Raw genomic sequence first — 27167 nt, 5'->3', positions numbered from 1 at the left:
CCGCCATAGCTCAGTGGAGGCAGGGGCCCACTCCGGGCTTAGCCAGGAAGGGCCCAGCACCCAGCATGTAGAGGCTGGGCCGGGACTTTGCCCAGAGGCCTCTGGTGACAGGTCCAGGCTTCTCCCCACCCTCGCCTCGGCCCCTGCCCTGGCCTCGCCCACACTGGGAACCGGGAGCACGGCTTTCTGTGCCAGTCCTGCTGTGCCCGGGGCCCTGGGGGCTGGCCTTTCCCCTCCCCCTCTCCAAACCGGTCTGTCCAGCCGTCCACCCCAAGGAGGGAAGCCACCCGCCCCACCTCAGACACCCCAAGAAAGCCAGAGTCCAAACACATGTGTAACCAGGAGGGAGAATTTACTTGCAGCAGAGGAAGGCCACGGAGGGCACCCAGCGGTGGTCTCGGTGGTCCCGAGAGCAGCATGGAGGGCACTCTGACATCTCAGGCCTCTCCGCCCACCCCGGGGTGCTTCTGGCGCAGATGTTTGTCCAGGGTGGCGCGCAGGCCGAAGGGCACGCAGCAGTGGGGACACTCGAAGCGGGTGCTGCCGGGTCCAGGGCCGTGCATGCGGCGGTGGCGGTTCAGCTTGCTGCTCTGCGCACAGGCATAGGAGCAGAGCTCGCAGGCATAGGGCCGCTCGCCGGTGTGCGAGCGCCTGTGCACCGTCAGGTTGCTGCTGTTGCTGAAGTGCTTCCCGCAGAACTCGCAGCTGCCCCCGGGCCCTCGGCTCTTGCCCAGTGGCTTGGGCATCTTCTTGGGGGACAGCTGGCTCTTGGCTGGCTCGGTTCTCTGTTCCTTGGGGGCAGGCCCCCAACTGGCCCCGCCACCAGGGGCCCCGGGCTCCTGGACGCCTGCAGTGGCTGCAGCCCCGGCACCTTCCCCGCTGCTGCACGGGAGGGTGCTGGCCGGGGCAGCGGCATGCGCAGCTGGCTCCGGAGGGGCAGCAGTGGAGGCCTGCTCCCCGCCAGCAGCGGCCCTGCAGGGGCTCTGGGGCAGCAGCTGCCGGTGTGTCTTCTTATGGCGGTTGAGCTTGCTGCTCTGGGTGCAGGTGTAGGGACACTGGTCGCAGGCGTATGGCCGCTCTCCAGTATGCGAGCGCATGTGCACCTTGAGGTTACTGAAGGAGCTGAGGGTCTTGGCGCACACAGGACAGGTGGGGCTCCGCCGGGGGAGGACGCTCCCCCGCGGGCTCTGGGCCTCCACTTCGGGCCCCACGACCGCCGACACGGCGGCGGCCACCTCCGCCAGGCCCAGCAGCGGGGCCTCGGGAGCCTCGGGCTCCGTCTGGTAGATGGACAGTCCGTGGTCCCACTGGGCGTGGCGCAGCAGCTTCCAGGCCCCTGTGAACTGTCTCCCACAGCGGAAGCAGCTCAAGGCCTTGGGGTCCTTGCGCTCTGCAGAGAGAGAAGGGCCAGTGTTAGGGAGAGGGAGGAAAGCTGGGAGCACCACTCACACCTGCCCGTCGGCACCTTTCCGCAGGAAAGGCCCTGTGTCGGGCTGAGAAGGCACCACAGGAGACAAACTCCCTATCCTCAGAAGCTGAGGGGCAGACATGGGCAGACAGACAAGGAAAATCTGTGGAGTGGATGACGATGACCTGGGGATTCTGTGTCTGAGAATCTTCCAGAAGAAAAGGGAAAGCAGAGCGAGGGATGGGAGGAGTGCTATTTTCTATGGGGGAGAGGGTCATGAAGGCCTTACTAGAGACCTGGAATTCTGGGTGCTGGGGGTGGGCATGGCCCACCACTCAACTTCCCACCTAGACAAGAAACAAGACCTCTGTCTTCCAGATGGGAGAACTGAGGCAGACACACTTCTCTGAGGCCACAAGCTTAGAAGGGCGGAGCTGGGGTTTCAATGCAGAAACCTGGGGAGACAGATTTTCAAAAAAGACTGCTGGGATGATTACTGAGTGGGTTTCTGCACCAGGCTCCAAGTTCATGGATTCCACGGGTGGTCTCCTATTCCCTGCCTTATGCAGAAGACGGGGCCAAGGCGTAAGTGGGGAGAAGGCAAAGCAGCCACCTAGACGACGAGGTGGGGCAGTGAGGTTCCCCAACCTCCACATGCACCCGAAAGAAAGAACCCTCCAAATTCGATGTTTTCTCTAGACTCTCCAGGTACTACCAGTAAAGTGTCTGCCTTGAGTTTCCAAATTCTAGACCGTCTGGGATGGGGGCAGCTTTCCTGAAGCACCACCAGCCAGGGTCAGGAGCTCAGAAGGCAGCTGCAGAGTGCCAGCCCGGCCTGACTTCCAGCTGGTTCTCCGACTCCCTAGCTGAGTGACCTTGGGAGAGAAACCCTTCTCTCTGGCCTTCAGTTTTCTTACTCATCAGAATATGGGGATCCTGGGGATCCTCTCCCTTTTAGGGTTGTTGTGACCTCAAATGGAGAAGAACTGAGAGTTCCGGTCCATTTCAGTCCTCAGTAAACATGAGCTGAGCCACGGGGCTGAGGTGCGCCCACACTGCTCCAAGTCCAAGTACCTGGGGTGTTCAGTGATTCCACCAAGGCCCCTCCGTGGGCCACCAGACCACCAGCTGCTTCAAGTCTACAGCTAATTCACAGTCCCTCCTTTTCCTCCCCTACTACAGGACCTTCCAGCCCACAGCCTGAGCCTGAATATAATTCCATCTATCAAATATCCTAGACCACATGGGCCAGGGGGTGGAAATGTGCAGGTTCAGAGGCGCCTTAGCCTCTGATGACCAGAAGCTAACCATGAGTCTAGTATCAGGTCAAGGGCTTTGGTTCCCTACCAAGAGAAGGAACCCAGGTGTCCAGACACCCAGGACCTGGCCCAAACCAGGGGCTTCCCAGTGTGCAGGGCTGGGAGATTCCATCTGAGAGGGAAGCCAGAGGCCCCTTCCCTGTCTCTGAGCAAGCGCACCAGCGCCTGGAATCCAAAGTTATCAAGAGGTGGGATGGGGTGGCCATGCCAGGCTTCCAGCTGGCCTCAGCTTCCCCTCCCCCAGGTTGCTGCCCTCCCCAGAGGTCCCCCTACTGCCACAAGGGTCCAGCCACCTGGCCAGTTATTTCTGGCCAAGGGGAAGGAGAAGTGAAACCAGATGGGGGGTGTGTGTGTGTGTGTGTGGCAAATCCCCAGACCAGTCTTCAGGGGCTGGCCACACCCTGTGGGCGGCCCTCCTACAGGCCCAGCCCCTGCCACCCCCCCCCAAGTCCCAGCCCTAGGACAGGGCAGGCCCTGGCCACGCCTAGGCTACACCCGATGGGGAGCGAGAAAGGGGAAGTAGTGCTCACTGCCCCGCCTGTCCAGCTCAGCCCCTGCTCCCACAGGAAGCCGGGCCCTTGAACTTGAGAGGGGGACTGCATCTCCTCTTGACTCACCTGAACCCTGGCAGGGGCTGGGCTCTTTGAAAAGCTGACAGTCCACCTTCTTGTGGTCCATGAAAGCAGTGATGGCCTCCAACGGAAAGGTCTGCAGGCAACGGCCGCAGGTCAACAGATCCGGGTGTTTGTCGGTCCAGGGCTGGCGGTCTGCTGGGAGGAAGCGGGTGGTAAGCGTGGGGTGGGGCCACGATGGGGCCTGGGGGTTCCGAGGGAGAGGGAAAACCCGAAGGTCAGAATGGGGGCTGGAGGCCGGGAGCACGCAACACAAATGAGGCAGGGTCAAGGGGTCGGGGGTCGGGGCCCGAGGGAGGGCGTCCCACCCCCCACCCCCCAACCCCCGGAGGGAAGGGGGAGAGAGGCGGGGCAGGGGTAGGGGGCGCTCACCACGAGGGCTGAGGCTCAGTGGCGTCCACAGCGCCCACTGGTTCCGAGCGCCCAGGGAGTGAAGAGGGCTCCCGGCGGGCGCGGGGCCGGGGGAGTGGCGGGGTTCGCCCTCGAACCGCCCCGACGCAGGCACTTCCTTCGGGGAAAAGGGCCCCAGCCCCGGGGCCTGTAGGGGCCGCGCGTCTGGCTCGGGCTTCACTTCGATGACGAGGTCCGGCATCTCCATCTCGTCGTCTGTGTTGGAGGCGGGCGCGGGATCTACTCGGCGGGGCGTGCAGCCGGCCTTGCGGCGGGACATGGGTCGAGGGCCGGGCGGGCTGGCGGGCTGGCGGGCGGCGGGCTGCGGGCTGGCGGGCGGAGGACGCGCGGGCCGTGCGCGCTCCGTCCGAGGCGCTCAGGTGAGTGACTGCGGAGACCGGCCGCGAACTCTTACACGTGCTGGCCCGGCCCGTGGCTCCGCCCACCGGGGCGGGGCCTGACGGGAGAGTACAGGGGCCCCGGGCCGCAGGCAAACTCGATCAAAGCAGAGCCTACTGCATTTTCTTAGGGACCAAACCTTAATTACGCCGAGGCCACACGAGTACACGCGCAAACAGCTATTCCTGACCCGGCCTTGGGGCCGGTGTAACTGAGGCAGAGGGTGCCCACACCCACCCCCGAGAGAGAAAAATAGTAGGGGCCACGTTTTTCGCTAGGCGCCTATGAGTAATCGGGACGGTTTCATTAAATGCATTACAATAAAAATTCTGTGGGCCAACATTTATTGAGCATTTACTGTGCACTGGGTTCTGTTCTAAGCACGGAGGATATCGCAGGGAACAAGACAGAAAGTAATAATCCCTGGCCTCAGGCAGTTTCTTTGTCGGGGAGACAGATTCTCAACAAGGTGACTGCAAAACCTAAGTGCCTCCCAGGATGACAAGTGCAGTGGGGCAAAATAAAGCTAGGAGGGGCTGCAAAGGGACGGGGTTGCTGGGGTGGGGTCAGGAGGGTCCGTTCTCTCCAGAGCAGAGCCTGGTGGAACCTAGAGCGGCAGTGTGCGTTCTAGAATAACAAGGGAGGGGGTTGGGCGTGGGGAGAGGCGTGGGTGATTTGAGTTTTCTGAGAAAATGAGGTCAGACTCAAGAGGGTCTTCTGATCACTTTAAGGTCTTGGTTTTCCTGAGACCAGAGCCTTGAGTGGTTTAAGGCGAGGAAGGTTGTGACCCTATAGATCTCTGCTGGAATCACCATTCAAACCAAACAGGCAACTGTCTCACCCCCCCCCCCCACCTCCGCGGCCCCCCTCAGGCCTCCTTGAACTTCCCTCCACAAAGCAGCTCACTCTGATCACTGTTTGAAGTGGCATCGACACCCAGCCCCACCCTCCAACCCTGACGAGTTTCTTCTTCTTCCTGGCACCGGCCACATCAGAACTAGACCTGTCGACTGTCCTCCCTGCCTCCCCACCCCCACCCCACACAAGCCCCCTGAGGTCAGGGCCAGGGTCCGGCCTCGCTGGCTCCCTGGCCCAGCTCAGAGTGAATTTCACATGCTAATCTCCCCAGAGTACTGCTCCAGGCCAGAAGGTTCCTCATATTGTTATTCAGGGCTGAGCTCAATTGTCCTCCAGAGAGCAGAGGACTCCCTGACCACTGTATCTAATGTAGCCCCACCCTGCTGCAGGCCTCAGGACCATGACCTCCATCTGTCCTCGCTTCTTCCCTGGCCCTCGGCTTCCCTGTCTGATACCTCAGGGTGCTTCTTCACAGCCAACATGACCCTTATTTTATTCCTTCTGTATCACTCATCACAAGCCCTGAAGGATCTTGTTGATGTATTTGCTCCTGGAGACCCTGTATCTGCCCCTACCGGCCCTTCTAGAATATAGGTTCTAAGCAGGCAGGAGCCAAATCAGCCTTGTTCACAGGGCCCTGCTCCTGCATAGTTCAGTTAAATTTGTATTGAGCTCCTGCTTTGCAGTTTCTCCCCGCCCCCCTTTTAAAAAAGACAATTATTTGAGAGAACAAGAGAGCCAGAAAGAGAGGGAGAAGCTGACTCCCACTGAGCAGAAAGCCGCACATGGGACTCGATCCCAGGACTCTGGGATCCTGACCTGAGCCCAAGGCAGACTCTTAACCGACTAAGCCACCTGAGCATCTGGCACAGTCTTTCAATAGGTATGGCAGAGGGCCTGTGTGCCAGGGCATCTGGTGGGGTGGAGAGGTCCACAAAGCCTCCACCTTACTGAAAAAGTGTGGCAGAAGGGAATTCTGTCTAAACCCAGATGAACGAGGCTCCCAAGCCCTTCAGGCCAGACATTCCATCCTTCAAGGCTCGTTTCCTCCTTTGTAAAACGGGGGTGCTGCAGGGAGGTGTGCCGGACAGAACCACCACCCCTTGGGTCCATCCCAGCGGCAGCTCTCCCCAAGCCTCCTCCCCGCCGTGTGGCTGCGCGGGGTTTCAAGGAAAGGGGGCCTGGGGTCTGGACGGCAGGTGAGGGTAGGAGTGTGCACGTGTGTGTGTGTGTGGGGGGGCAAACACCAAGCGCCGCGCTTAACTCAGCCGGGAGGAAATCTTCTCTGCACCTCGGTTTCTTCTTCCGTGAAGCGGGCATCCCAGACAGGCCCCACCTCGCCGGCGGGCGGCTCCGAGGGCAGCGCGGGGCCAGGCCGCGGCGGAGTGGGACGCCGGGCAGCGCCCGCTTCCGAGCGCGAGAGCCCGCCCGCCACCACGTGGGGCTTGGGGCTGGGGCGGAGGCGCGGGCGGAACCCAGGCTGGGCGGCTCTCGGCCCGCCCGGGCCTCTGCAGCCGGGGCGCCGGCGGAAGTGCGAGCGCCAGTCGCCGCGGACCTGGGTGAGTGCGGGGTGTCGGTGGCGGGGCGGGAGCTCCCGTCCGGGTGCGGAGCCGGGAGTGGCGGGAAAGGGGCAGGTCCGCGCCTGCCACACCGGCCGTGGAGGACCTTCCGGTCCCTCCACCCCGCCCGGAGCTCCGGCACCCGTACTCCGATCCGGGCACGTTCCCGCGCTCGGGTCGGCGGGGCGAGGAGCCGGGGCAGCGCGCAGTGCCCTCCCCCGCCCCCGGCCCGCCTCTCCCGGGAAGAGGATAAGACAACGGTCAGGGCAGTGACCGCGGCTGCAATCCTGACGCCCCGCGGTGGTGGGACGGAATCGCCGGCCCGATCTGAGCTGGGAGGACACCCGGCGCGGGCAGAGTGGGGAATGGACGCCCGGGGGCCGGGAGGACCTACTTAGTATAAGAAAGGGCTGGCGGTGGGTGGCCAGGGCGGAATTGAAAGGGAGCTGACCTGCGCAGGGGGCAGAGGGGAGGGGAGGGACTCCGTGCGGGAGCTGGGGATGGGGGCTGGTTGTGTGGACTCGTCAGCCCCTTGGTTCATTCGCCGGGGTCGGGGGTCTTCGCCGTGAACCTGTTAAACCAGCTCGTTTCCTGCCCTGGTAACGGAAGAGTTAGCGAAGCTTCCACTGAACGGATCCATTGCCTTTTCCTTGGAAGTCAGCCCCGAGGCCCCTGGAAGGGAGGTTTGCGAATCTGCTGCCCTCGCCCACGACCCAAGTGATGGGCTCTGGAGTCTTAGCTATGCAAATCGTTTTTCAAGTCATGGGGGATGGGTTTGGACATTTTTCTGAAATCTTCTGGGGGAAATCCTTGGCTTGGAAACTGAAAAGATTAGGGATTCTGGAGCCTGATCACCAGCGAGCATGGATAGTGCCTGCTTTTGCCTTCTTGAACACGCCCTGCGGACCTTTCCTAAACCAATTTCTTATCGGATCACACCTTGGTTCTGAAACCTCCGGTGGCCCTTCAGTGCTGTCTGAGGACGTGGCCTGATCCCTTGTCAGACCAACCTGGGTTTGGTCCCTTTCCCTGCCCCTCAGCCAGCTCACTCCCAGTAAATGATTCTCATTTCCCAGTCCCAGTTTCCTCCTCTGGAAAATGGGGATCCCACGGGCTAACCAAATCTCCATTTATTCTCCCTTAATGGAGAAAGCAGGTCTGTACGCTGGTTCACCCTTGCATTTTTGTTTTATCCAGGGATTTAACATCATTTGTGGCCACTTGATTAATTCCTAACGATCCTTTCTGTAGTACCAGCCCTAGAGAGCAGGGCGTTTCTTTTAAATCACTCAAGTGTTAACCTAAATTGCAGGAGAGCCCTGGGGGCTGATGATTGTTGACCAAGTTTGGACTGCAGTGGTCAGATAAGTTAAAAAATGTGTATATCCTTGAGTCCCATTCGCAGTGGTAGTAGTCAAATAAAGAAAACGTATATTGTACACCTGAAACTAATATCACAGTGTGTATTAACTAACTGGGATTAAAACAAAAACTCAAAAAAAGAAGAAAATGTATATATCCCATAAATCCCATTTACTGTGGTCTTCCCCATCAGGGAAAACACTGAGAGTCTGTCCTGGTCCACCCCTCAGTCTAATAGCAAGTAGTGAACGGGCTCTCAACCTTCAAAATAAATTCTTTTTTTTTAAGATTTTATTTATTCATTTGACAGGCAGAGATTACAAGGAGGCAGAGAGAGAGAGAGAGAGAGGAGGAAGCAGGCTCCCTGCTGAGCAGAGAGCCTGGATCATGACCTGAGCCGAAGGCAGAGGCTTTAACCCACTGAGCCACCCAGGTGCCCCTCAAAATAAATTCTTATCTGACCACTTTTCCCCACCTGCATGGCCCTCAACCTGTCCCAGGCACCGTCATCCTCTGCCTACGTGGGCCACTGCACTGGCTTCCTCACCAGGCTCCCTTCCCTGCTTCTCCCTCGGTGTCCCTCACAATCCACTGTCCCCGTGCAGCAGGCAGATGGATCATGTGAAAATCCAAGTCCCGTCCTATCTGTCCCTCCTCACTCAGAGTAGAGAGCCAGCCTCATGTAGTCTTCAAGGCCCTTCCGGAACTGCACAATCCACCCCTGCTCCCGCCTCCTGCCTCCTCCACATTGGCCTCCCTGCCAAGGGCTTGCATTTGCTGTTCCCACTGACAGGAACACCTTTCCACCCAGATCTCTACGTGACTCCGCCCATTATACCATTTGGGTCTGTGCTCAAATGCAACAGACTTCCTGGCCAGCTTGCTCTCTCGCCCCCAGGCTGGGCTGGTGCCCCCTCTGGGCACCTGAGGGCCCCCAGCCTCCTTCCTTCCAGCCCTGCCCACTCCGGCTCAGCATCCTCTAAAGACAAGTCAGGTGGGCTGGGCACTGAGCAGGCACTTGGATAACGTGGACGGCTGAATCTTTTCTTTCCTTCAACAAAGATTGACTGAGCTCACCCTGTTTGCCTGGCTCAGGGGTGGGGCTGGGATGGGGTTGTGAAATCACCAGACATGGCCTTTCAAAGTCACGTGTCCTGTGGCAGACGGGACAGTACGCAGGTAAACAAGTGCGTGCATATTGTTAGGAGGGGATAGTACTGTGCGGATAGGAGAATGCGGGGTGAAGGGGCTACTGTCCCCCCCCTAATAAAGGTGACATTTGAGCAACGACCTGAGTGCAGTGAGCGGGGGAAGATGAGTCCTAGATCAGGAAATGTATAAAACTCTCCCATCTGGAAGAGGGTTCTAGGCAAGAGTGTTTTGTTTTTTTTTTAAAGATTTTATTTATTTATTTGACAGAGAGGGAGAGATCACAAGTAGGCAGAGAGGCAAGCAGAGAGAGGTGGGGGGGGGGGAATCAGGCTCCCCACTGAGCAGGGAGCCCGACGGGGCTTGATCCCAGGACACTGAGATCATGACCTGAGCCGAAGGCAGAGACTGAACCCAGTGAACCACCCAGGCACCCCAAGATTGTTCTTGATACGTGCAAGGACTGGAGGACTGAGGCAAGAGTGGAGGGGCAGGATATGAGGTCAGAGGGGTCTTGTAGCCACTGGGAGGACTTGGGCTTTTTGCTCTTGGGGGAGGTAGGAGCCCTAGGGGGGGCTCTGAGGCTAGGAGTTGGGACTTAGTTCTAACAGGATCTCTCTGATAGCTGTGTCCACGCAGGGAACAGTGAAGGTAGAAGCTGGGGGCCCGATGGGGAGGAGACTGGTAGAGTCTAGGTGTGAACGGGACCAGACTGGAGGGAAGTAGAGTGGGGCAGAGGGTGAAAAGTTGCTGGGTTCTGGGTATGACTTTAAAGGTGGAGCTGAGGGGCTGTACTGATGGATGGAAGAGAAAGTGAGGAGGGGTCCAGGACACCGTGGGATGTCCTTTGCCTGATCACCCTGAAAGATGCTCCCCTCTCCTGGAAACCTTAGGAGGTCAGTTTTTTCTTTTCTTTCCTCCTTCATTTCACAGATGAGGAACCGGAGCCGGAAGGCTGCCTACTCCCCAAACTCCACCAGCCCAGATCCTTCTTAGTGAATCTGGGAGGGCTAAGAACCACCAGGCTCCCGGAATCCACACCTTTATCCTCTCTGCCGCGCGTGGGGTAAGCTGTGGCCTGCCTCCTGGTCTGGTCTGGCCCACCAGCTAAGAGCGGGTCTTAACACTTCTAAGTGCTTGGAAAATTTTAAGAAATCTGTGTGGGTGTGTGAAATTGTATGGAATTCAAATTGTAGTGTCCCTCCTGGTAAGTAAGGTTTTAAGAAGGGCCACGTTCATTGTTTGCGTATCTGGCCATGGCTGCTTTCTTGCCACTGTGGCAGCGTTGAGTAGTTGTGACAGACCCTGTGGGCCACAAAACCTGAAGTATTTACTGTTGGGCCCTTTACGGAGGAAATTTGCTAACTTGCAGTAAGGATCCCATCTGACCCCCACTGTGATCTGTAGGGCTTGGCAGCTCATCCCTAGGAAAGGTCTGGGTTGGCACAGAAAGTTTGGGGAGAGGAAATTCACATTCCCGAGGGGGAATCTGACATTCTTATTTCTATTTCTTTAAATTTTATTTTAAGTAGTCTCCACCCACCACCCTGAGATCAAGAGTTGTGCACATTCCACCAAATGACCCAGCAAGGTGCCCCGGGAATTCAATTTTTTTTTTTTTTTTTTTTAAAGAATTTATTTATTTATTTGAGAGAGCGAGAGTGAGACGGAGCACAAGCAGGGGTGGGGAGGGTGGCAGGGGAGAGAGAGAAGCAGGCTCCCCACTGAGTAGGGGCTCCATCTCAAGGCCCAGGACCCTAGGAATTATGGTCCGAGCCAAAGGCAGACACTTTACCGACAACTGAGCCACCCAGGCGCCCCAGAATCTAACATTTTTCGAGAGAGATGGGAGCATTACAGTATGCCCCTTCCTTCTTGAAATTAGAATTTAAAAATTACTTTGATGACACCCCTGGCTGGCTCAGTCAATAGAGCTTTGGGATTCTTGATCTCGGGGTTGTGAGTTCCAACCTCACGTTGGGTCTAAAGATGACCAGAATTAAATAACATCTTAGAAAAAAATACTACTTTGACTAGTAATATTTTGTGGAAGGACTGTGAAAGTCATAAAGAGGTTGACAGTTCAAAGGCCCCTCCCCTAGTTCTTCCGGGGGCTGACGGACCAGCAGCCTTTGCAGTGTTCACAGAAACCGTAACTGGCCCTCATGACATTGATTTACACCCTTAGTCCCAAGGGACGGAAGGTGCTTCTCCACAGCTGCACAGACACCTTGCCTCATCAGCCTTGCGTCTTACCCCACCTGGGAAGTGAAGGGTCTTCTAGCATTGGAGCTTTAATTTGCATTTCCCTGGTTGTCTGTGGGGTTGTGAGTGTGTTCAGGAGTTGAATAGCTGTGTTTATCCGCCCCACCCCCCACCTGTTTGTCTACACTAGTGGTTCTCTACTAGACACGTTTTTTATTTTGTTCCTCCCAAGGACATTGGGCCATGTATGGAGAGTTTTTTGGTTGTTTATTTTGTTTGTTTGTTTTGTTTTTAAATTAAGGGAGAAGCAGACTCTGCTGAGTAGGGACCCCCAAGCAGACTGGATCCTGGGACTCCAGGATCATGCCCTGAGCTGAAGGCAGTCACTTAACCGACTGAGCCACACGGGTGCCCTGCCCCACCGCCTTTTTTTTTTTTTTGTAGAAATCATTTCTTTGATTATATACACTGAATTTTTTAAAAAAAAATTTTATTGGGGTAAAGCATACATAACCTTTGTCTCTTTACCTATTTTTTAAAAGATTTTATTTATTTATTCATGAGAGACAGAGAGAAAGAGAGGCAGAGGGAGAAGCATGCTCTCCGCAGAGCAGGGAGCCCAATCTGGGACTTGATTCCAGGATCCTGGGATCAGGACCCGGGCCGAAAGCAGACGCTTAACCAATTGAGCCACCCAGGTGTCCCTACCTTTTTTTTTTTTTTTTTAAAGATTTTTATTTATTTATTTGATGGATAGAGATCACAAGTAGGCAGAGGCAGGCAGAGAGAGGGAGAAGCAGGCTCCCCGCTGAGCAGAGAGCCTGATGTAGAGCTCGATCCCAGGACCCTGAGATCATGACCTGAACTGAAAGCGGAGGCTTAATCCAAGTGGCGCCTGAGCCACCAAGGCGCCCCGAACCCTACCTATTTTTTTTTTTTTTAAGATTTTTATTTATCTAAGAGAGAGAGATAGAACACAAGCAAGGGGAGAAGCAGAAGGAGAGGGAGAAGCAGACTCCCCAGTGAGCAGGGCCTGATGTGGAGTTTGATCTCAGGACCCTGAGATTATGACCTGAGCCAAAGGCAGAGGACTTTTTTTTTTTTTTTTTTTAAGATTTTGTTTATTTATTTGCCAGAGATCACAAGTAGGCAGAGAGGCATCAGAGAGAGAGGGGGAAGCAGGCTTCCCGCTGAACAGAGAGCCTGATGCAGGGCTCGATCCCAGGACCCTGGGATTGTGACCTGAGCCAAACGTAGAGGCCTCAACCCGCTGAGCCACCCAGGCTCAGGCGGCGCAGAAGGCAGAGGCTTAACCGGCTGAGCTACCCAAGCATCCAGCCACTTTACCTATTTTATCTTATTATTCCATTCTATTTCATTTTATTTTATGTAATCTCTACCCCTAGTTTGGGGCTGGAATTTATGACCCTGAGATCAAGAATTTCCTGCTATTGACCGAGCCAGCCAGACACCCCAATATATGGAGAACTTAAAATAAAAGGCTTTATGGGGAGCCTGGCTGGCTTAGTACAGCATGGAACTCTTGATTTGGGGTTATAAGTTTGAGCTGCATACTACATGTAAAGATTATTAAAAAAAAAAAAAGCAACTCTTATTTTTTATTTTTATTTTTATTTATTTATTTATTTTTTAAAGATTTTTTATTCATTTATTTGACAGAAAGAGATGATGAGCAGGCAGAGAGGCAGGCAGAGAGAGAGGAGGAAGCAGGCTCCCCGCCGAGCAGAGAGCCCGATGCGGGGCTCGATCCCAGGACCCTGAGATCCTGACCCGAGCCGAAGGCAGCGGCTCAACCCACTGAGCCACCCAGGCGCCCCGTCTCTTATTTTTTAAAGATTATTTATTTATTTATTTGTCAGAACAGAGAGAGCGAGGGAGCGTGTGCACAAGCAGGGGGAGTCCAGGCAGAGGGAGAAGCAGGCTCCCTGCTGAGCAAGGATCCTGATGCTGGGCTCTATCCCAGGACTCTGGGATCGTGACACTTAACCGACTGAGCCACTCAGGCGTCCCCCCAAAATTAAAATCCTAAAAAAAAAAAAAAAGGCTTTATTGAGATGTAATTCTTATACCGTACCATTCACCAGTGAGAGACAATTTTGGGAGTCATGACTTGGGGTAGGGGATGCTACAGGCGTCTTGTGGCCAGAGGCCAGGGCTGCTGCTAAAATCTCACACTTCTGCACTTAACAGCCCCCCACAGCAGGACAAAGAGGGCCCTGCCACAAATATCAATGATTCTGAGGTTGAGAAACCCTCATCTACTGCTGTGGCCCATTCCTCTGCAGGATCCTTTCTTGCCAGGAGCCTGCGGGTGAGCTGCAGAGACAGGAATCGCCTAATGAGGAAAAGGATCATCTCAGTCTCCCTCTTACGTGAGTGGCCCGGGGTGGGATACCGGGTACCTAAAATCTGTCATCACTTTAGAGAGGACTGAGCCACGGTTTTAGCTGCCTGAAACCTGGGTCCCTCTCTCCCCGTCTCTCTTGCTCACAGAACCAGCATCTCCCTGTATGCAGCCCCCATCATAGTGGTGCTTAATGTGTTCCAAGCCTGTGCTAAACACTGTGTGATTGTGCCTTTAGTCCCCGGGCCAGCCCTGTGGGGCTGGTCTTCTTACCACCTGTATTTCACTGATGGGGAAACTGAGGCACAGACTGGTTAAGCAACTTAACCCAGTCACACAGCAATAGTAATAATAACAATTGTAACTCAACTTTATAGAGAAGCTACCTTGAGTCAGGCTCCCAGTCTTGTAGGAGCCTGTCGCATCCTAATGACACGCTGAGGGGCTCTAGGTGCCATTTCTCCATATAAGGGAAGAGGAAACTGCCTCTCCGGCTTGAGGTCCCCCAGGGAAGCTGGCCTGGGAGCTCAGTCTCCACTGCCTATGTTCAAGCAGGAGTGATGTTTAAAGGGCCGGTGTCTGTGTCCCTGCCCCACAGGGTTCCAGGAGCTGAGGGTACAGCAGAAGGCAAGCAGCAAGGCCTCTGCCCATGGGGGAGGCAGGCATCTAGCAGGGTACAAAGGCCATTAAGCAGAACAGTAAATACACCGTATGTCAGAAGAGTGCCATTTGCTACAGAAGACAGGGAAGCTGAGGAGGGCCGGAAGGGAGGGGGGTGGGACTTGAACATGGCATGCTGGCAGGGTCTGGAGCTCGTGGGGCTGCTGAGGGCTGTGGTGAGGACTTTGGCTTTGACTCTGCCAGGCAGAAGCCAGGGGCGGGCTCTCAGCAGAGTACAGGCGTGACCGGGCTCCGGTGTTCGATGGTGGGTGTCAGGTGTTAAGCAGGTCCCTTTGGCTGTGCAGGTGGGGATAGACTCGGAGTTAAGGAGACAGTGAAGGTGGAAGCCAGGAGCTCAGGGAGGAGGTGACTTCATGCGTCCAAGCAGGAAGCGACAGCGGCTGGACCAAGATGTGGGCAGTGGAGAGACGAGCGTTACTCAAAATACAAAAACAACAATACCGGTTTGGACTGCATCGGTCCAACAGATTTTTTTCCATAAATACAGTAAAATACTGTAAATGTATTTTCTCTTCCTTAGGATTTTCTTAATAAAATTTGCTTTTCTCTAGCTTACCTTGATGTAAGAATACAGCATGTGATATGAACAACGTACCAAATATGTGTTAATCAGCTCTTTATGCTATCAATAAGGCTTCCAGTCAACAGCAGGCTACCAGTAGTTAGGTCTTGGGGAATTTCGAGTTATACCTGGATTTTCAGCCATGTAGGGGGCTGGAACTCTAACTCCCAAGTTGTTCAAGGGCCAGTTAGATATATTTTTCCTCCTCAGGCTTTCTTTGCCTTTTATGACCTTGATTTTTTTTTTTTTAAAGGGCAAAGAGAATGCACTTCAAAGATTTTGTTTGTCAGAGAGAGAGAGGGAGCACAAGCGGGGGAGGAGGCGGAGAGAGAAGCAGGCTGCGCGCTAAGCAGGGAGCCCGATGCAAGGCTCGATCCCAGAACACCAGGATCATGACCTGAGCCGGAGGCAGATGCTTAATGACTGAGCCACCGAGGGGCCCAGCAGGCTCTTTTTTATAGAATGTCCCTCAATTTGAGTTTCCTCACGATGAGATTTAGGTAATCCATTTTTGGTAGGAATACCACAGAAATGGTGCCACGTCAGGAGGCCTAGGGGGTCCATTTGTCCCACTACTGCACGTGATGGCTTTGATGTCTAAGTTAAGGTCGTGTCTACCAGTTTCCTCAGTTACAAACTTACTGTTTACTCTTTACAACAAATAAATATTTTCTGGGGAAGTACTTTAAGACTGTGGCTATGCTGGCACTTGCCCAGCACTCATCTACAAATTTCAGCATCCATTGGATTTTAGCTCCTTCAGTGGACTCATGATTTCTGGTTTTTTTAGGGGGTTATAATCTGTAACAATCATTTTTTGTCTATTTTATTTCTTCGAAGGTTTTATTTTTTTAAGAGAAAAAATTTTAAAGATTTTATTTTATTTACTTATTTGAGAGAGAGAGAAGGAGAGCACAAGAAGAGAGGTCAGCAGGAGAAGCAGACTTCCTGCTGAGCAGGGAGCCCAATGTGGGACTCAATCCCAGGAGCCCAGGATCATGACCTGAGCCGAAGGCAGTTGCTTAACAAACTGAGCCACCCAGGCGCCCCTAAGATTTTATTTTTAAGTAATCTCTACACCCAATGTGGGCCTCGAACCTACAACCCCATGATCAAGAATCCCAGCCTCTGCCGACTGAGCCAGCCAGGTGACCTGTGTAACTTGTTATTGTAATGTTCATATCATTCCAGAGCTGGCCCCCGGAAGCCGTCGTAAGGTGGCTCCCGTGTGATTGGGAGTGTATGTGGGAGAGAGCATTTCCCTATAGATCGGATGGGCTGTGTGTGAGAGATGAGAGGAGGCTGGAGTTGGTTCTTTCAGCAAATATTTATTGCCAGGGAGTAGGAATAAAATAGTGATCAAAGCAGTCAAAAGTTCCTGCTCTCATGAACCTCGAGAATGGTGGTAGCAGCTCCTAGAGAGGCGGTAACTGGCAGAGGGAGGGGACAGCGTTGAGGAGGAGAATCCGGAACTGGGTTTTGGACAAGTTGAGCCGAGGTGGGGTAGACAGACGCCTCTTGTCACTGTCGCCCACTCCCTATGTAATGGCTTCTTGCTTTCTTCACCCATCTGCCAGGATAATGCAGACTCCACTGACCATCCCTGTGCCTGTGCTCCGGCTCCCTCGGGGCCCAGATGGCCTGAGCCGAGGCTTTGCGCCAGATGGACGCAGGGCCCCCCGGATGCCAGAGGGTCCTGAAACCCCAGGGTCTGCAGGAGTTCAAGAGTCTCGGGAATCCCAGGAACAGCAGGCACGAGCAGCGCTCCGGGAACGCTACCTCCGCAGCCTGCTGGCCATGGTGGGTCACCAGGTGAGTTTCACACTGCACGAGGGCGTGCACGTGACTGCCCACTTCGGAGCCACTGACCTGGACGTGGCCAACTTCTACGTGTCACAGCTGCAGACGCCCATAGGTGTGCAGGCTGAGGCCCTGCTGCGGTGTAGTGACATTATCGCATACACCTTCAAGCCATGAAGATGCTACTGGCTTCACCTTTTGGCTTTGGGCCTAGCCACCGGGCTCCAGCCCCGCCACATGGTCGTGGGGCACACAGAGTTTGGAACTCCCTTGGAATTCTGAGCCGACCTCCAAGCAACTCTGGCTTCTTGGGACTTCGAGGGTGTAGTCGGTAAAATTTTGCAACCCCAGGAGTTCTAGAGCCCATTGACATGAATGCTCTACCTCAAAGAACTCTAAACTCTAAAATAGCCTCTTGCCAGTTCCTGAAGATTGAGGATTGGGCGTGGAAGACAAATGGCAGAGTGGGAAATTGTTTCTTGAAGCTGCAAAGTTCAGCCACCCTGAAGATACTCCCCTCCTACTAAAGAACCAATTATCCCAGGAAGATTCGCCTCCTGTTTTTTGTTTGTTTGTTTTTTTAAAGTGTAGCGCACAGGGATGGAGCCAGGTCTAGGAAGTGGAAGGGTGGCCAGGCTAGCTAAGGTCTGAATCTGGTGGATCTGGGCCAAGAGGATACATCACAGGGCTGAGAGGAGCTCGGATGAAGGCGGAGATTGGCTTGGTCCGGGAATGGCTGGAGCTACCCGAAAGCCGGGTTTGGGACATTTGGACGCGATTTCCTTTTCGGGTGGGCAGGAGTGTTCCCAGGCAGGGGCGTGGCTCGCACCGGGTTACCTGGTCGCCTGGCTCTGGAGCGGTGTGGACCTCACCCTAGAGACGGCTTCCCCGTCCTCTCCGGAAGGCGTTGGACCTTGTGCGGCGGCGCCACCGAGGCCAGGCTGAGGACTAGGGCTTGGGGTGAAGCTTCACCCTCTTTCTGTGTCGCTCCAGCTGTGTGGCCGACCGGATCATTCGCTGCCCTTATCCCCGTCACTAGCGTCTTTCAGCACATCGCTTTAAAAAAATAATTGCTGCACCCTTTGTAGTCCCATCAACTTCAGCATGCAAGCGCGGATCCCGTTAAATAAAGATTCGCTTTGTTTGTCTGCAGTCGCGAAAGTGCGGCGGCTGAGAGGTTGAAAGGGGCAGGCGGAGAGCCTCAGCTCCCATAGGTCCGTTCGCGACGCCGCCTCCAGCGAGTCCGCGGACTAGCTCTCGAGTTGCCTTGGCAACGACGTCGCTCGCCGATCCCCGAATGCCCCTCCATTTTAGTCTCAGCCCTGCCCCCCACCGCCGAACTTGCTGGGACAGCCTCGCGAAAGTGCGGAGGCGAATATTACACTTAATATTGAATTGAGGGGAGGTCGGGGGCCTGGGCTCTCGCCCGTTCGCTCCGTACTTGGTGATCTCCCCGCTCCATCGCCCGATTATTTTCGTTGGCAGATTCGTCTCTTGGTTTTGGAATGTATTTCCTCTTCAGGTTTTTGGTTTTTTTTTTTTTTTTTTTTAATCAGTACTTTAATACTCATGGGCTTATATTTATTTTAGTCTTTTAATTTAAATTGTATTTCACGCAACGAATACAGAACTATTGATGAAATTGCTGTTTGCAAATGGAGGCCTGGAGAATAAGTAGCAAAGAGGCACAGGTTTCGTCTCCAGGCAGAGGATCCCTCTGTCAGCATCCATATATTTAGTACGCCTGATATCGCTTTTCCTTTCAAGTTCTCCGTCCCTATGCCTCTCTCCCTATCAGCTGGCCTAGCCGCGCCAAGCAGATGTTTTTATTTTTATCAACTCCATTCCCCGCTCGGTGGCCCGAGCTCGTGACGAATGTGTGCGAGCGTGAACGTTAGATATCTAGATTGAGGCGGGGAGGCGGGGTGGAGGCGGCTCAGGTTCGCGCTTGCGCGCTGCTCCGGGAGACGGCGTCCATCTCGCCCCGCCCCTCGTATTCTGCAGTTCCGGCTCTGCCGATTCGCTGCTCACGTTTCTTTTTCCCGTGGCTCTTTCTGCCTCTTGTTACCCTTTTCAATAACCCGCGAGACAACCCTACCTACAGATAGATTAAATTGATTTTCCGCTTTCCTTAGTCCGCGACGTGCGCTCCGGCTCTTAACGAAAGTGCGGCCGCGAACGAGCAGGCGCGCGCGAGGCTCGGGGGAGGCGCGCTCGAGCTCCCGGCGGCGACGGCTACGACGACCAGGAGAGCGGTCGGAGGCGGCGCCTGAAGCAGCGGCGGAGCCCATGCCCCGGGACGGAGGGCGGGCCCGGAGACACAAGCCCGGGGTCCGGGACATGTCCCCGGGGCCTCCGTGAGGAGGCGGCGGCGGCGGCGGCCATGGAGATCCCGCCGCAGGAGGCGCCGCCCGGGCCGGGCGCGGACGGCGACGCCGAGGAGGCCCCCGCCGAGGCCCGATCTCCCAGCCCCGCATCGTCCCCCGCCGACGGGCGCCTCAAGGCTGCGGCCAAGCGCGTCACGTTCCCCTCCGACGAGGATATCGTGTCCGGAGCGGTGGAACCCAAAGACCCTTGGAGACACGGTAGCTACCGCCGGGGCGCGGGGGCGGGCTCGTGGCGGACCTGGAGTCAGTGCAGCGCCCGGCACGGAGGTGTTGCTCATTGAATTGCACCTAATGATGATTTAAGGGGACTGTCGTCAGTTTAGAGCTGCAGGATGTTAGAGACGATGTGCCTTTTGGGTTGTGAAGGTGAAGAGTAGCTGTTTTTTTGTCCCCCCGCACCCCTCCTTCTCCAACGCCGAGGATGGTCGTTTTAGGAATTAAGACGATAAGCAATTAAAGTTTGGACGCATGGGAGATGGGTAGGGCCGTAGTGTGTGAGGCCCCCCCCCCACAACCATAGAGAGAGCAGCCAGGGAGGGAAGAACGGATGAGCATTGGCGTTGAAAGGCCAGGTGGAGTTTGATGGGCTCATAGGGATGGAAAGAGGTTAAGTTGCTGGTGTGCAAACCTTGGACAAGAGGTAGTCCTGTTGCTCACTTTTTTGGCTGAAAGGAGGAAGAGGAATAAACCGGCCTGGCCTATGGCTGCGGAGGAGCTGGTAAATCCTGGGGTTGGGAAAAGGGAGTCAGGGTAAACAAACGCCCAGAAAAGGAGCAGAGGGGATGGTCACTTTGGAGGTGGGTGAGATAGTCAGAGGTGGTGTTAGATCTTGACATTAAAAAGAAAAGTTACTTCAGTCCTCCTTTTATTTTCCCTAAAAGGGAAACAAAGCAGTATCAGTCACCAACGAGCTTTGGAGCTTGGGTATAGAAGGGTCTCTTTAAAAAAAAATTTTTTTTTTCCTGAGAAAGAGTTGGGGAATTGGTCGCCAGAAGGTGAGTGCCTGAAGAAGTTTGCTGGCTTGAGGTGTTGGGAGAGGGAGCAGGTCGGCATGTCTGGTTTCCCTGAAGGTCAGATTCGTGTTGGAGCTGAAAGGACAAGTTGAGAAGTGTGTGTGTTTTACCTATAGGGCCAAAGTTGGAGAGTCACTCAGTAGATGGGTGCCCCCATTGAGTCTGTTTCTGTGCTGGAGAGATCTGTCTTGCCAGGGTGGAGCCCAGGAAGAGAGGGGTCACAGATTGGTCCTGGCTCAGTAGAAGCTGGTCACTTGAAAAGTGACTTGGTCCCAGGAAAGAGGCGGCACTATTGCTAGTCTGTGCGGTGGAGAAATTGTGGCCTTTTTTGTGAGAGTGGGAAACATGGTAACTGGAAGCTGAGCACGTAGGTAGTCTGCACAAGTGCCAGTTTGGCGAGTTCTCATTAAAGAGGCAATTTATGATTGTTGGCGTCGAGAGCTAGCCACATCTTGGGCCCTGGGCTCTGGATGGGTGTCACTTTTGGGTTGGAGGACTTGGGCTGGGGAGGGGAAGAGTCATACAGGGTCCTGGCCATAGCATAGTACCCAATTCTGGGAGTTGAGAGCGGGAGGAGAGAAAGACCTGGCTGGGCTGAGTAGGATGGTGGAGAGCAGACGTTCCAGGTCAGATCCTGACTCCCATTTACCCACTTCGTGACCTCAGGCTGCTTGTCTTAACTCCTCGGAGTCTCAGTTTTTCCTGACTGTGGAAGTGGGTGGTAATAGTCCTCCGAAGGCTTTAAGGGAGGGCTGAATATGGGTATGTATGCAAAGTAATTGGCCAGGATGAGCTTTCGTGAAGTTGCAGTTATTGTTGGTCATTTTCAGGGTGATGTTGGTGATATTGGTCATTTTAGGGGCCGGTCTAGAGGGGTCCGCTCATATGCTTGGGACCTGGGTGTTTCTGCTTCCCAAGCCTTCAGGAGAGGGACATAGATGGTGGTCAGTTTGTGTGCCTGGGGCAAGCAGAAGGGAAGAAGAGCAGTTTGTGAGCTGGAGGGCCATGATGGGGGCAGGAGGAGAGTTGGCACAGGGTCGGTGGCAGGGCTGGGGGCAAGTTTCTGGTGTGCAGGTTCCCAGAAGAGGAACAGCTGTGTGTAACCAGCTGTTTGATTTTGAGTAAGCTGTTTTTCCTCCCTGCGCCTCCTGTTTCTTTCTCTGCAAATGGAGGTGCTAATTTCTACTGCGGGGTAGTTGTGAGGATTAAATAAAATAGTCCTTGTAAATTCTTGCCACAGAAATAGCAGCTGCTGTTACCCAGGCGGTGAAGGAGTTTGAGGGGAGGGAAGAATGTCAAGAAACAGGGGTCCCTTGGAGTTTGGCTGGGAGGAGCTGAGGGGATGGTTTCTGATTGGTCTTCCTGGGTAGGGGGAGGTGGTAACAGCTTACCGGCTGGGGGAGTCTCGCTTTTCGGGAAATTTAAAGAGGGACAGCAGGGACTGGTCCGGAGGAGTCCTTGGGTCTGAGTTAGAGCGGTGATGACACGGAGAAGTTGAGAAATCAGTTTCCGGGCTGGCAGAGTGGGTCTCTCTTGGCTCTGGAGAGAGGCTGAGGGCTTGGCCTGGCAGTGAAGGAGTTGGGGGATTTTGGTCCCCAAGCAGGGGAGGGATCATGGGTGACATTGGTGAATTTAGACAGGGGGATTTGCAGGACAGGGCATTGGAAGGCTTGTCAATGCCAAGGGGGCAGGTGGCTAGCCTCTATGCCTGGGGAGGACAGTGAGTTTCTGCCTGGGTTGGGACAAGGGAAGGTGGAGTCCTGCCAGCGACAGAAAGTTGGGCCAAGGGGGTTACCTGGTTGGGAGGCCAAAGGGTCTTCGCTGGGGCTTGCAGGGAGGACTTCGCTGGGCTTAGAGGGAGGAGGGGAGAGATGTTGGACTTGGTCTTCAAGCTGTGAGAAAGCGCAGGGGGTGTCATTTGACCTGTGGACCTGGTGGGAAGGGTGATGGAGGAGTCACTGTGGGGCCTGCTGCGGGGATGTGACCTTGAGGTCGAGGGTGTGGGGAGAGTTGGCTGGTCTCATGAGAGAGAGGTCACTTGGAAGCTGCTCTTCCATCATCATAGAGATGGGGAAGTTGCTTGAGCCAGGAGGTGCAGGAGCGCCCCCGAACTAGAGGAATCGGGGGCCCCAGCACAGGTGAGCATTCAGGGAGGAGAGCTGGGCCAGGCCCAGACTGGAGTGGTGGCCCAGCTGGGGAGGAGCCTCTGGGGGTGTCTGCCAGAGGGCGAGAGCCCCATCAGCCCCCCGCCTGAGGTCACGTGTTGGGGATCCTTGCAGGTGAGATGATTTGGCATGGGCGGGGTCCCAGACCTCTGGAGGTGCAGCCCAACCCAGTGCTCAGAGGGGCCTTGCCTGGCTCCCATCTCACATAGTGTCTCTGCCCGCCCACCTCCAGCCCTTATTTTCTTTGGGGCACTAGTGGCTATCTGCTGTTATCTCTGATTCTCGTTTTCATACTTGGGGTCTCTTCCCCACTGAAACAGGAGAGCAGACACTGTCCGTCCTCATTTCCACTTCCTCAGCCTCTCAGAGGGCACAAGGTGATCATGGTGGAATGCGTGCCGGGGGTCCCTGTGTGCAGTTCTTCTGGAAGGGACAACAGCAGGCTGCTTGTGGGACCTGTGCGGCCAGAGCGTGCTTCCAGCCAGCCCCGGCGGCCATGCGCCCGGGCCTCCAGCAAGGTCCTTGTTCTTGCTGAGCTTGTGTGTTTCCTCATCTGTGAAGTCCTGATCCCTGCCTTGCTGACCACCCAGGCCGTCTGAGCAGATGGGATGCACCCGGCGGGGCAGGGCCTCCTCCACAAGCCAGTTGTGCAGGGATGGGAAGTGGAGCTTGGGGGCGGGTGGAAACTGGGAGTGGGAGACGCTGCCTCAGAACTGCTGGCCTGGGCACCTGTGGGCTCCACTGTCCCCGGGGGCAAAAGTGGGCACTGGGGAGGAGGGGCTGACTGGGTGCGCTGCAGTCCCTGGTGGCAGGCCCTGCGGTCCCAGCTCTCCTGGGGGACTTGTGCTAGAGACCCTTCCAGACCAAACTGCAGGAATGACCCAAGGCTCAGCTCATCTTCCCAGTCCCACGAATGCCATGTGTGGAGGAGATGTGGGCTCTGCAAGACCAGTGGCGGAGGGCCACCTGTCACTGACACTCCCACACGTGACACTGGCCATGCTGTGGGAGGCTCATCTGCCCTCCCTCCGGTCCTGCCAATGACTCATTCCCCACTCCCGGACCTCTGGCTCAGGAGAGTCAGTCCTGCTGCAGTGTGTGTGTGTGTGTGTGTGTGTGGAGGGAGTTTTGCCCACCAGGAAACTCCTCCCGTGACATGTCCACAGGGTGAGGGGGCTCCAAATATGAGGCTACCTCTGGCCACCCGAGTTTGGGGGTTGGAAGGGTCGGTGGGGACATTGGCCATGGTGTTCTCAAATGGGGATCAAAGAGGAGGGACACGCTTTACTGTTGGTTCTCATTGAAATCTGTGTTGTAGATTTAGTCGTTGAAACTGGTTTGACAGGTAGGAATGCACCTGTCGGTGGTAGAAAAAGGCCCTGCGTTAGAAGACTCAGCTCAAGGGGTTCTTGGCTGGCTCTGTGAGTCTTAATTTTGGAGTCCTGAATTTGAGCCCCATGTTGGACGCAGAGATTAAAATAAATAAATAAGCTAAAAAAGGAGAGGGAGAGAGAGGGACTTAGCTTGGTTTAGCCTGAGTGGTGGTGTTGCTGGAGAGCAGGTGATGGGGTCATGAGGGGGCAGCTTTTGATGCTTTTGCCCAGATTTCCCTCTGGGCCCAACTTCACACCCTGCTGCCGGCGTTGGCATATAACCTGCCGGGTGACTTTGGGCGATTGTTCTCCCTGCCCGAGATTTTTCTGTTTCTGGAACGCAGCTGACAATGGTACCTCCGCATAGAGTGACCGGGCAGATTAAGTGAGATTACAGAGTCCATAGTGCGTGCTCATCGGATGTCTCCCTTGTTTTTCCTGCCATCGCCAGGCCCCACCAGCTTCATGTCTCTGTTGTGTGTTTGCACTCCTCTTTCTCCCCAGCCTCTCCCCTCTCAGAACCCTGCTGTCCCGACCCTGACCAGGCCTGGGAAAGACCTCAGGCTCCAGGCCTGATTCCATCTGTTAGAAGCTGGGTGACCCTGGGCAAGTTGCCCGACCTCTCTGAGCTGGAACTAAGCCTGTCTTGGCCCACTAGCCTGAGAGGCTGCAAGGGCACCCACCTCCTCCCTGAGCCTTAGCCCCGTCTGGAGCATGGACTCTACCACCTAGCCCTCTGCGCTCCCGGGTGCTGGGCTGGGAGTGCCACTGTGCCAGGCTGGCCCTTTACACACTCAAAACTCAGATGTGGGCTCTGAGTGCGGACTGCCCTCCCTCCTCCTTTCCACCTCCAACTCTTTATTTGTGTTCGTGTCATATTTCCCTCTTCAAGGGCAAAGACTGTGTGCGAGTCACCTCTGTGACCTCAGTCTGGCGCACAGGAGGGCCTGGGCACTGGATCAATGTCAGAGGAGTGAGGCTGTCCTCACATCTAACCCAGTGGTGGTGGTATTTGGGAGACAGCTTTCGGAGTAATGCAGTCTGTGCCGGAGGCTCTTCCTCAATGAGCCCCCAGAAAGAGCACTCAGACTTAGTGGCCAGGAGGCAGTAGCTAGGCCTTGAGTGAGTGAGTCAGGGGAAGTGCACGTGGGCATGTGTCTGGGAGCAAGTCACCCTGTGTGTGGCTCTCCTTCGTCTCATGCTCCGAAAGTTAAGAACCATGGAGCCAGATGCCCCGGGCTGGTCTATCTATGACTAAGGCAGCCCTCTGGAAATGGGGGCCAGGAATCTGTGTTTCTAGAAAGCTGGTTCCAGTGGTTCCAGTGGCTAGGTTTGGCTGTCCTTCAGGTCAGGGCTCAGCCCACTCAGTAGTACTCAATCCCGACACTGCCTTTCAGCCCTTGGATTGGGGTGGCTGCGGTTGTCTTCCCAGACTGGTCTGGGGCAGACTGACTTGTCTGACTTGAAGTAACTGCAGAAATTTGAGCTGGGGAGGCAGCCTGCTGTGGTAGCGCATCGAGGGCCCCGGGTGGAAAGCCCTGCTCTTTGGATGACCTTACTGGTCACCCCCCATGGCCTGCCACATGCCCCCATGCAGCCAAGTGTCTTGTCTCAGTTACCTCTTAACCACCACCCCAGGACATAGGGGCTGTCCTTCCAATTTGCAGATGAGGAAGTTGAGGCACAGAGAAGTGATGTGACTAACCTGAGGTCACAGAGCACGTAGGCAGCAGAATGGGCTTCAGGGCCGGCAGTCCAGTACCCTAACCCCCGTGTACTGGCAACATGAGTTCTGGAGTGCTGCTGCGTTCAGTTCAGTGGCTGTACGGGTTGTTTGTTTGAAACCCAGAACCCTTTATGAAGTGGGGATGGTGGTTCTAGCAGTGGTGCCGGGATGAGAAACTGACCGAGTGAAGGGCCCAGCCCATTTGACAACTCACGACGGGGGTTCGCTCTGGCTCTTGGCGGCTCCAGAGTCCTGGGAGGTCCATGCAGCTCCCCTGTCCTCAGCATCAGGTCCTTGTTCTAACCCTTGGCCCAAGTTCTCCCCGTGCCGCATGGTGTCTGGTCCTTGGTAGGTACTCAGTACCTACTTGCTGAGTATGTGACTCGGTTACCCCATGGCCATCCATTCATTTAGCATGACCATGCCAGGTGCTAGGGGGCAGGGAGTGAGGCAGGCCCACTCCTTGCCCCCCTGGAGGTCACAGACGAGTAAGGGAGACCCACAGTGAACAATTCCAGTCAAACCAGGGTGCCCAGGACTCTGACCAGGAAGTGCTCACAGGTGTCCTTGGACAGGCAGGCAGGCAGGCAGGCAGGCAAAGGTAGCTTCCTGGAGTAAAGGCTGTCTGAGGCCGTAAAATCACAGGAGTCGGCCAGGTGAGCGGTGGCTGAAGTAGGCACCAAGGGCAGTGAGCCAGGCACATCTGAGAGATGGGAAAAGCAGCCAGTCTTCCTGGAGGTGGAGGCAGGAGGGTCAGAGGTGAGGAGGATGAGGCAGGGAAGAGACCACCCAGCTGGGGCCTCATGGGCGGTGTTAGCCTCAGGGCTGTGGGGAGCCCTCGGAAGGTTTTAAGAATGGGCATGCCTGGTATTTTTAGCACAACTTTCTGGGTCGTGTGAAGGGGGAGAAACTGAGGTTTAGAGACTAGGGAGGTGACCCTGCGTGGGCTGATAGCTAACATTTTACTTCATTGATACACTTGTCAGCTTTATCTGAACTTCCCCTGTCCCCCAAAGGTTTTGCCATTACTGGTGTGTCCGTGACAATTTTCTCCCATTTCCATTCTCTTCCTAGATCTCCGAACACACATCCCCCCGCCCCCAGTCAGTTCATCCTGCCATTGGGTGGGGTGGTGGGCTGCTTCTGGGCTGCGCATTTAGAACCTGTGCCACCTCTCCTGTGTGGCCTCAGCAAGTGGCTTCACCTGCACAGTCTCTTCAGACCCCACATTTTCCAGATCCAGGAAGTTTTAAAAGCTGTCCCAGACCCTGCTGGGGTCTTAGCAAGATAGAGCTATCCTATTCCTCTTCTGAAAAAATTCCAGAAAGTTTTGAATCCAGAACGCATGTGGCCCAAGGGCCTGCATCCGGAGACCACAGAGTGGGCCTTGTTTCCCAAAACGTGAAATGGTGGCAGTCCAAGAGGCCTCCCAGGTCAGGCTTTGGAGCCCACTCGGTCAGTCTAGCTCTGCCCCTCGGTGACACTTCTCTGTGTCAGTGTCCCCGTTTGAATGGGGATTGAGGATTAGATTTTTCCATACTTGGAAAGTGACTGGCACAGTGACTGCCCGTTACAGACCGTCAGTAAAGATTTGGTTAAGTAGAATGAGGTCATGCCTCTGGTGTGCGCCTGCCCAGGCTCCCTTCTCTCTAAAAGCAGACGGACAGTTCCCCCTCTCCACGCTGGAGGCACAGGCCCAGGTGTGGGTTCAGCTGTGTGGATGTGGGCATGTCCCGAAACATCCGTGTGCCACACTGTCCCCGTTGGTAAAGCCATTTTGGCAGGCAAGTCTATCTCAGAGCTTTCAGACTCCC

At 55.3% G+C, this 27167-nt stretch overlaps 3 protein-coding genes across 9 annotated transcripts in view; 2 read left to right on the top strand and 1 right to left on the bottom strand.

Annotated features, from left to right (window-relative positions):
- Positions 1-335: 335 nt before the first annotated feature.
- Positions 336-4210, bottom strand: ZNF296 (zinc finger protein 296). 2 transcript variants are annotated; one of them, XM_004767623.3, is made up of 3 exons: positions 3732-4210; positions 3345-3497; positions 336-1390 (listed from the first exon to the last, which is right to left on the bottom strand). In XM_004767623.3, the coding sequence occupies exons 1-3, from the start codon at positions 4027-4029 to the stop codon at positions 438-440; spliced, it is 1404 nt and encodes a 467-aa protein (XP_004767680.2). In that variant the 5' UTR covers positions 4030-4210; the 3' UTR covers positions 336-437. The 2 variants fall into 2 exon arrangements, with proteins under 2 accessions (XP_004767680.2, XP_004767681.2); XM_004767624.3 differs by having other exon boundaries at positions 3345-3494; positions 3732-4205.
- GEMIN7 (gem nuclear organelle associated protein 7) lies at positions 3332-17767 on the top strand. Of its 5 annotated transcripts, none has more exons than XM_004767627.3 (4): positions 3332-3454; positions 10010-10142; positions 13588-13674; positions 16467-17767. In XM_004767627.3, exon 4 carries the CDS (start codon positions 16471-16473, stop codon positions 16864-16866), a length of 396 nt encoding a protein of 131 aa, XP_004767684.1. In that variant the 5' UTR covers positions 3332-3454; positions 10010-10142; positions 13588-13674; positions 16467-16470; the 3' UTR covers positions 16867-17767. The 5 variants fall into 5 exon arrangements, with proteins under 5 accessions (XP_004767684.1, XP_012919375.1, XP_044933115.1 ...); XM_013063921.2 differs by having other exon boundaries at positions 3399-3514; XM_004767626.3 differs by lacking the exon at positions 3332-3454 and adding an exon at positions 6442-6565.
- A 928-nt stretch (positions 17768-18695) lies between these two features.
- PPP1R37 (protein phosphatase 1 regulatory subunit 37) overlaps positions 18696-27167 on the top strand; it is a 40068-nt gene continuing 31596 nt past the window's right edge. The window contains exon 1 of one of the 2 annotated variants that reach the window (XM_004767621.3): positions 18696-19274. In XM_004767621.3, coding sequence (XP_004767678.1) covers positions 19073-19274 — 202 coding nt within the window. In that variant the 5' untranslated portion in view covers positions 18696-19072. The remainder of the gene's footprint in view (positions 19275-27167) is intronic. The other variant, XM_004767622.3, reaches the window with a different exon arrangement.

This window comes from Mustela putorius, unplaced genomic scaffold (genome assembly GCF_011764305.1).
Source record: "Mustela putorius furo isolate JIRA1106 unplaced genomic scaffold, ASM1176430v1.1 tig00000196_pilon_pilon_pilon, whole genome shotgun sequence".
Taxonomy (NCBI): Eukaryota; Metazoa; Chordata; class Mammalia; order Carnivora; family Mustelidae; genus Mustela; species Mustela putorius.
This window is presented reverse-complemented; position numbering and strand designations above follow the sequence as displayed.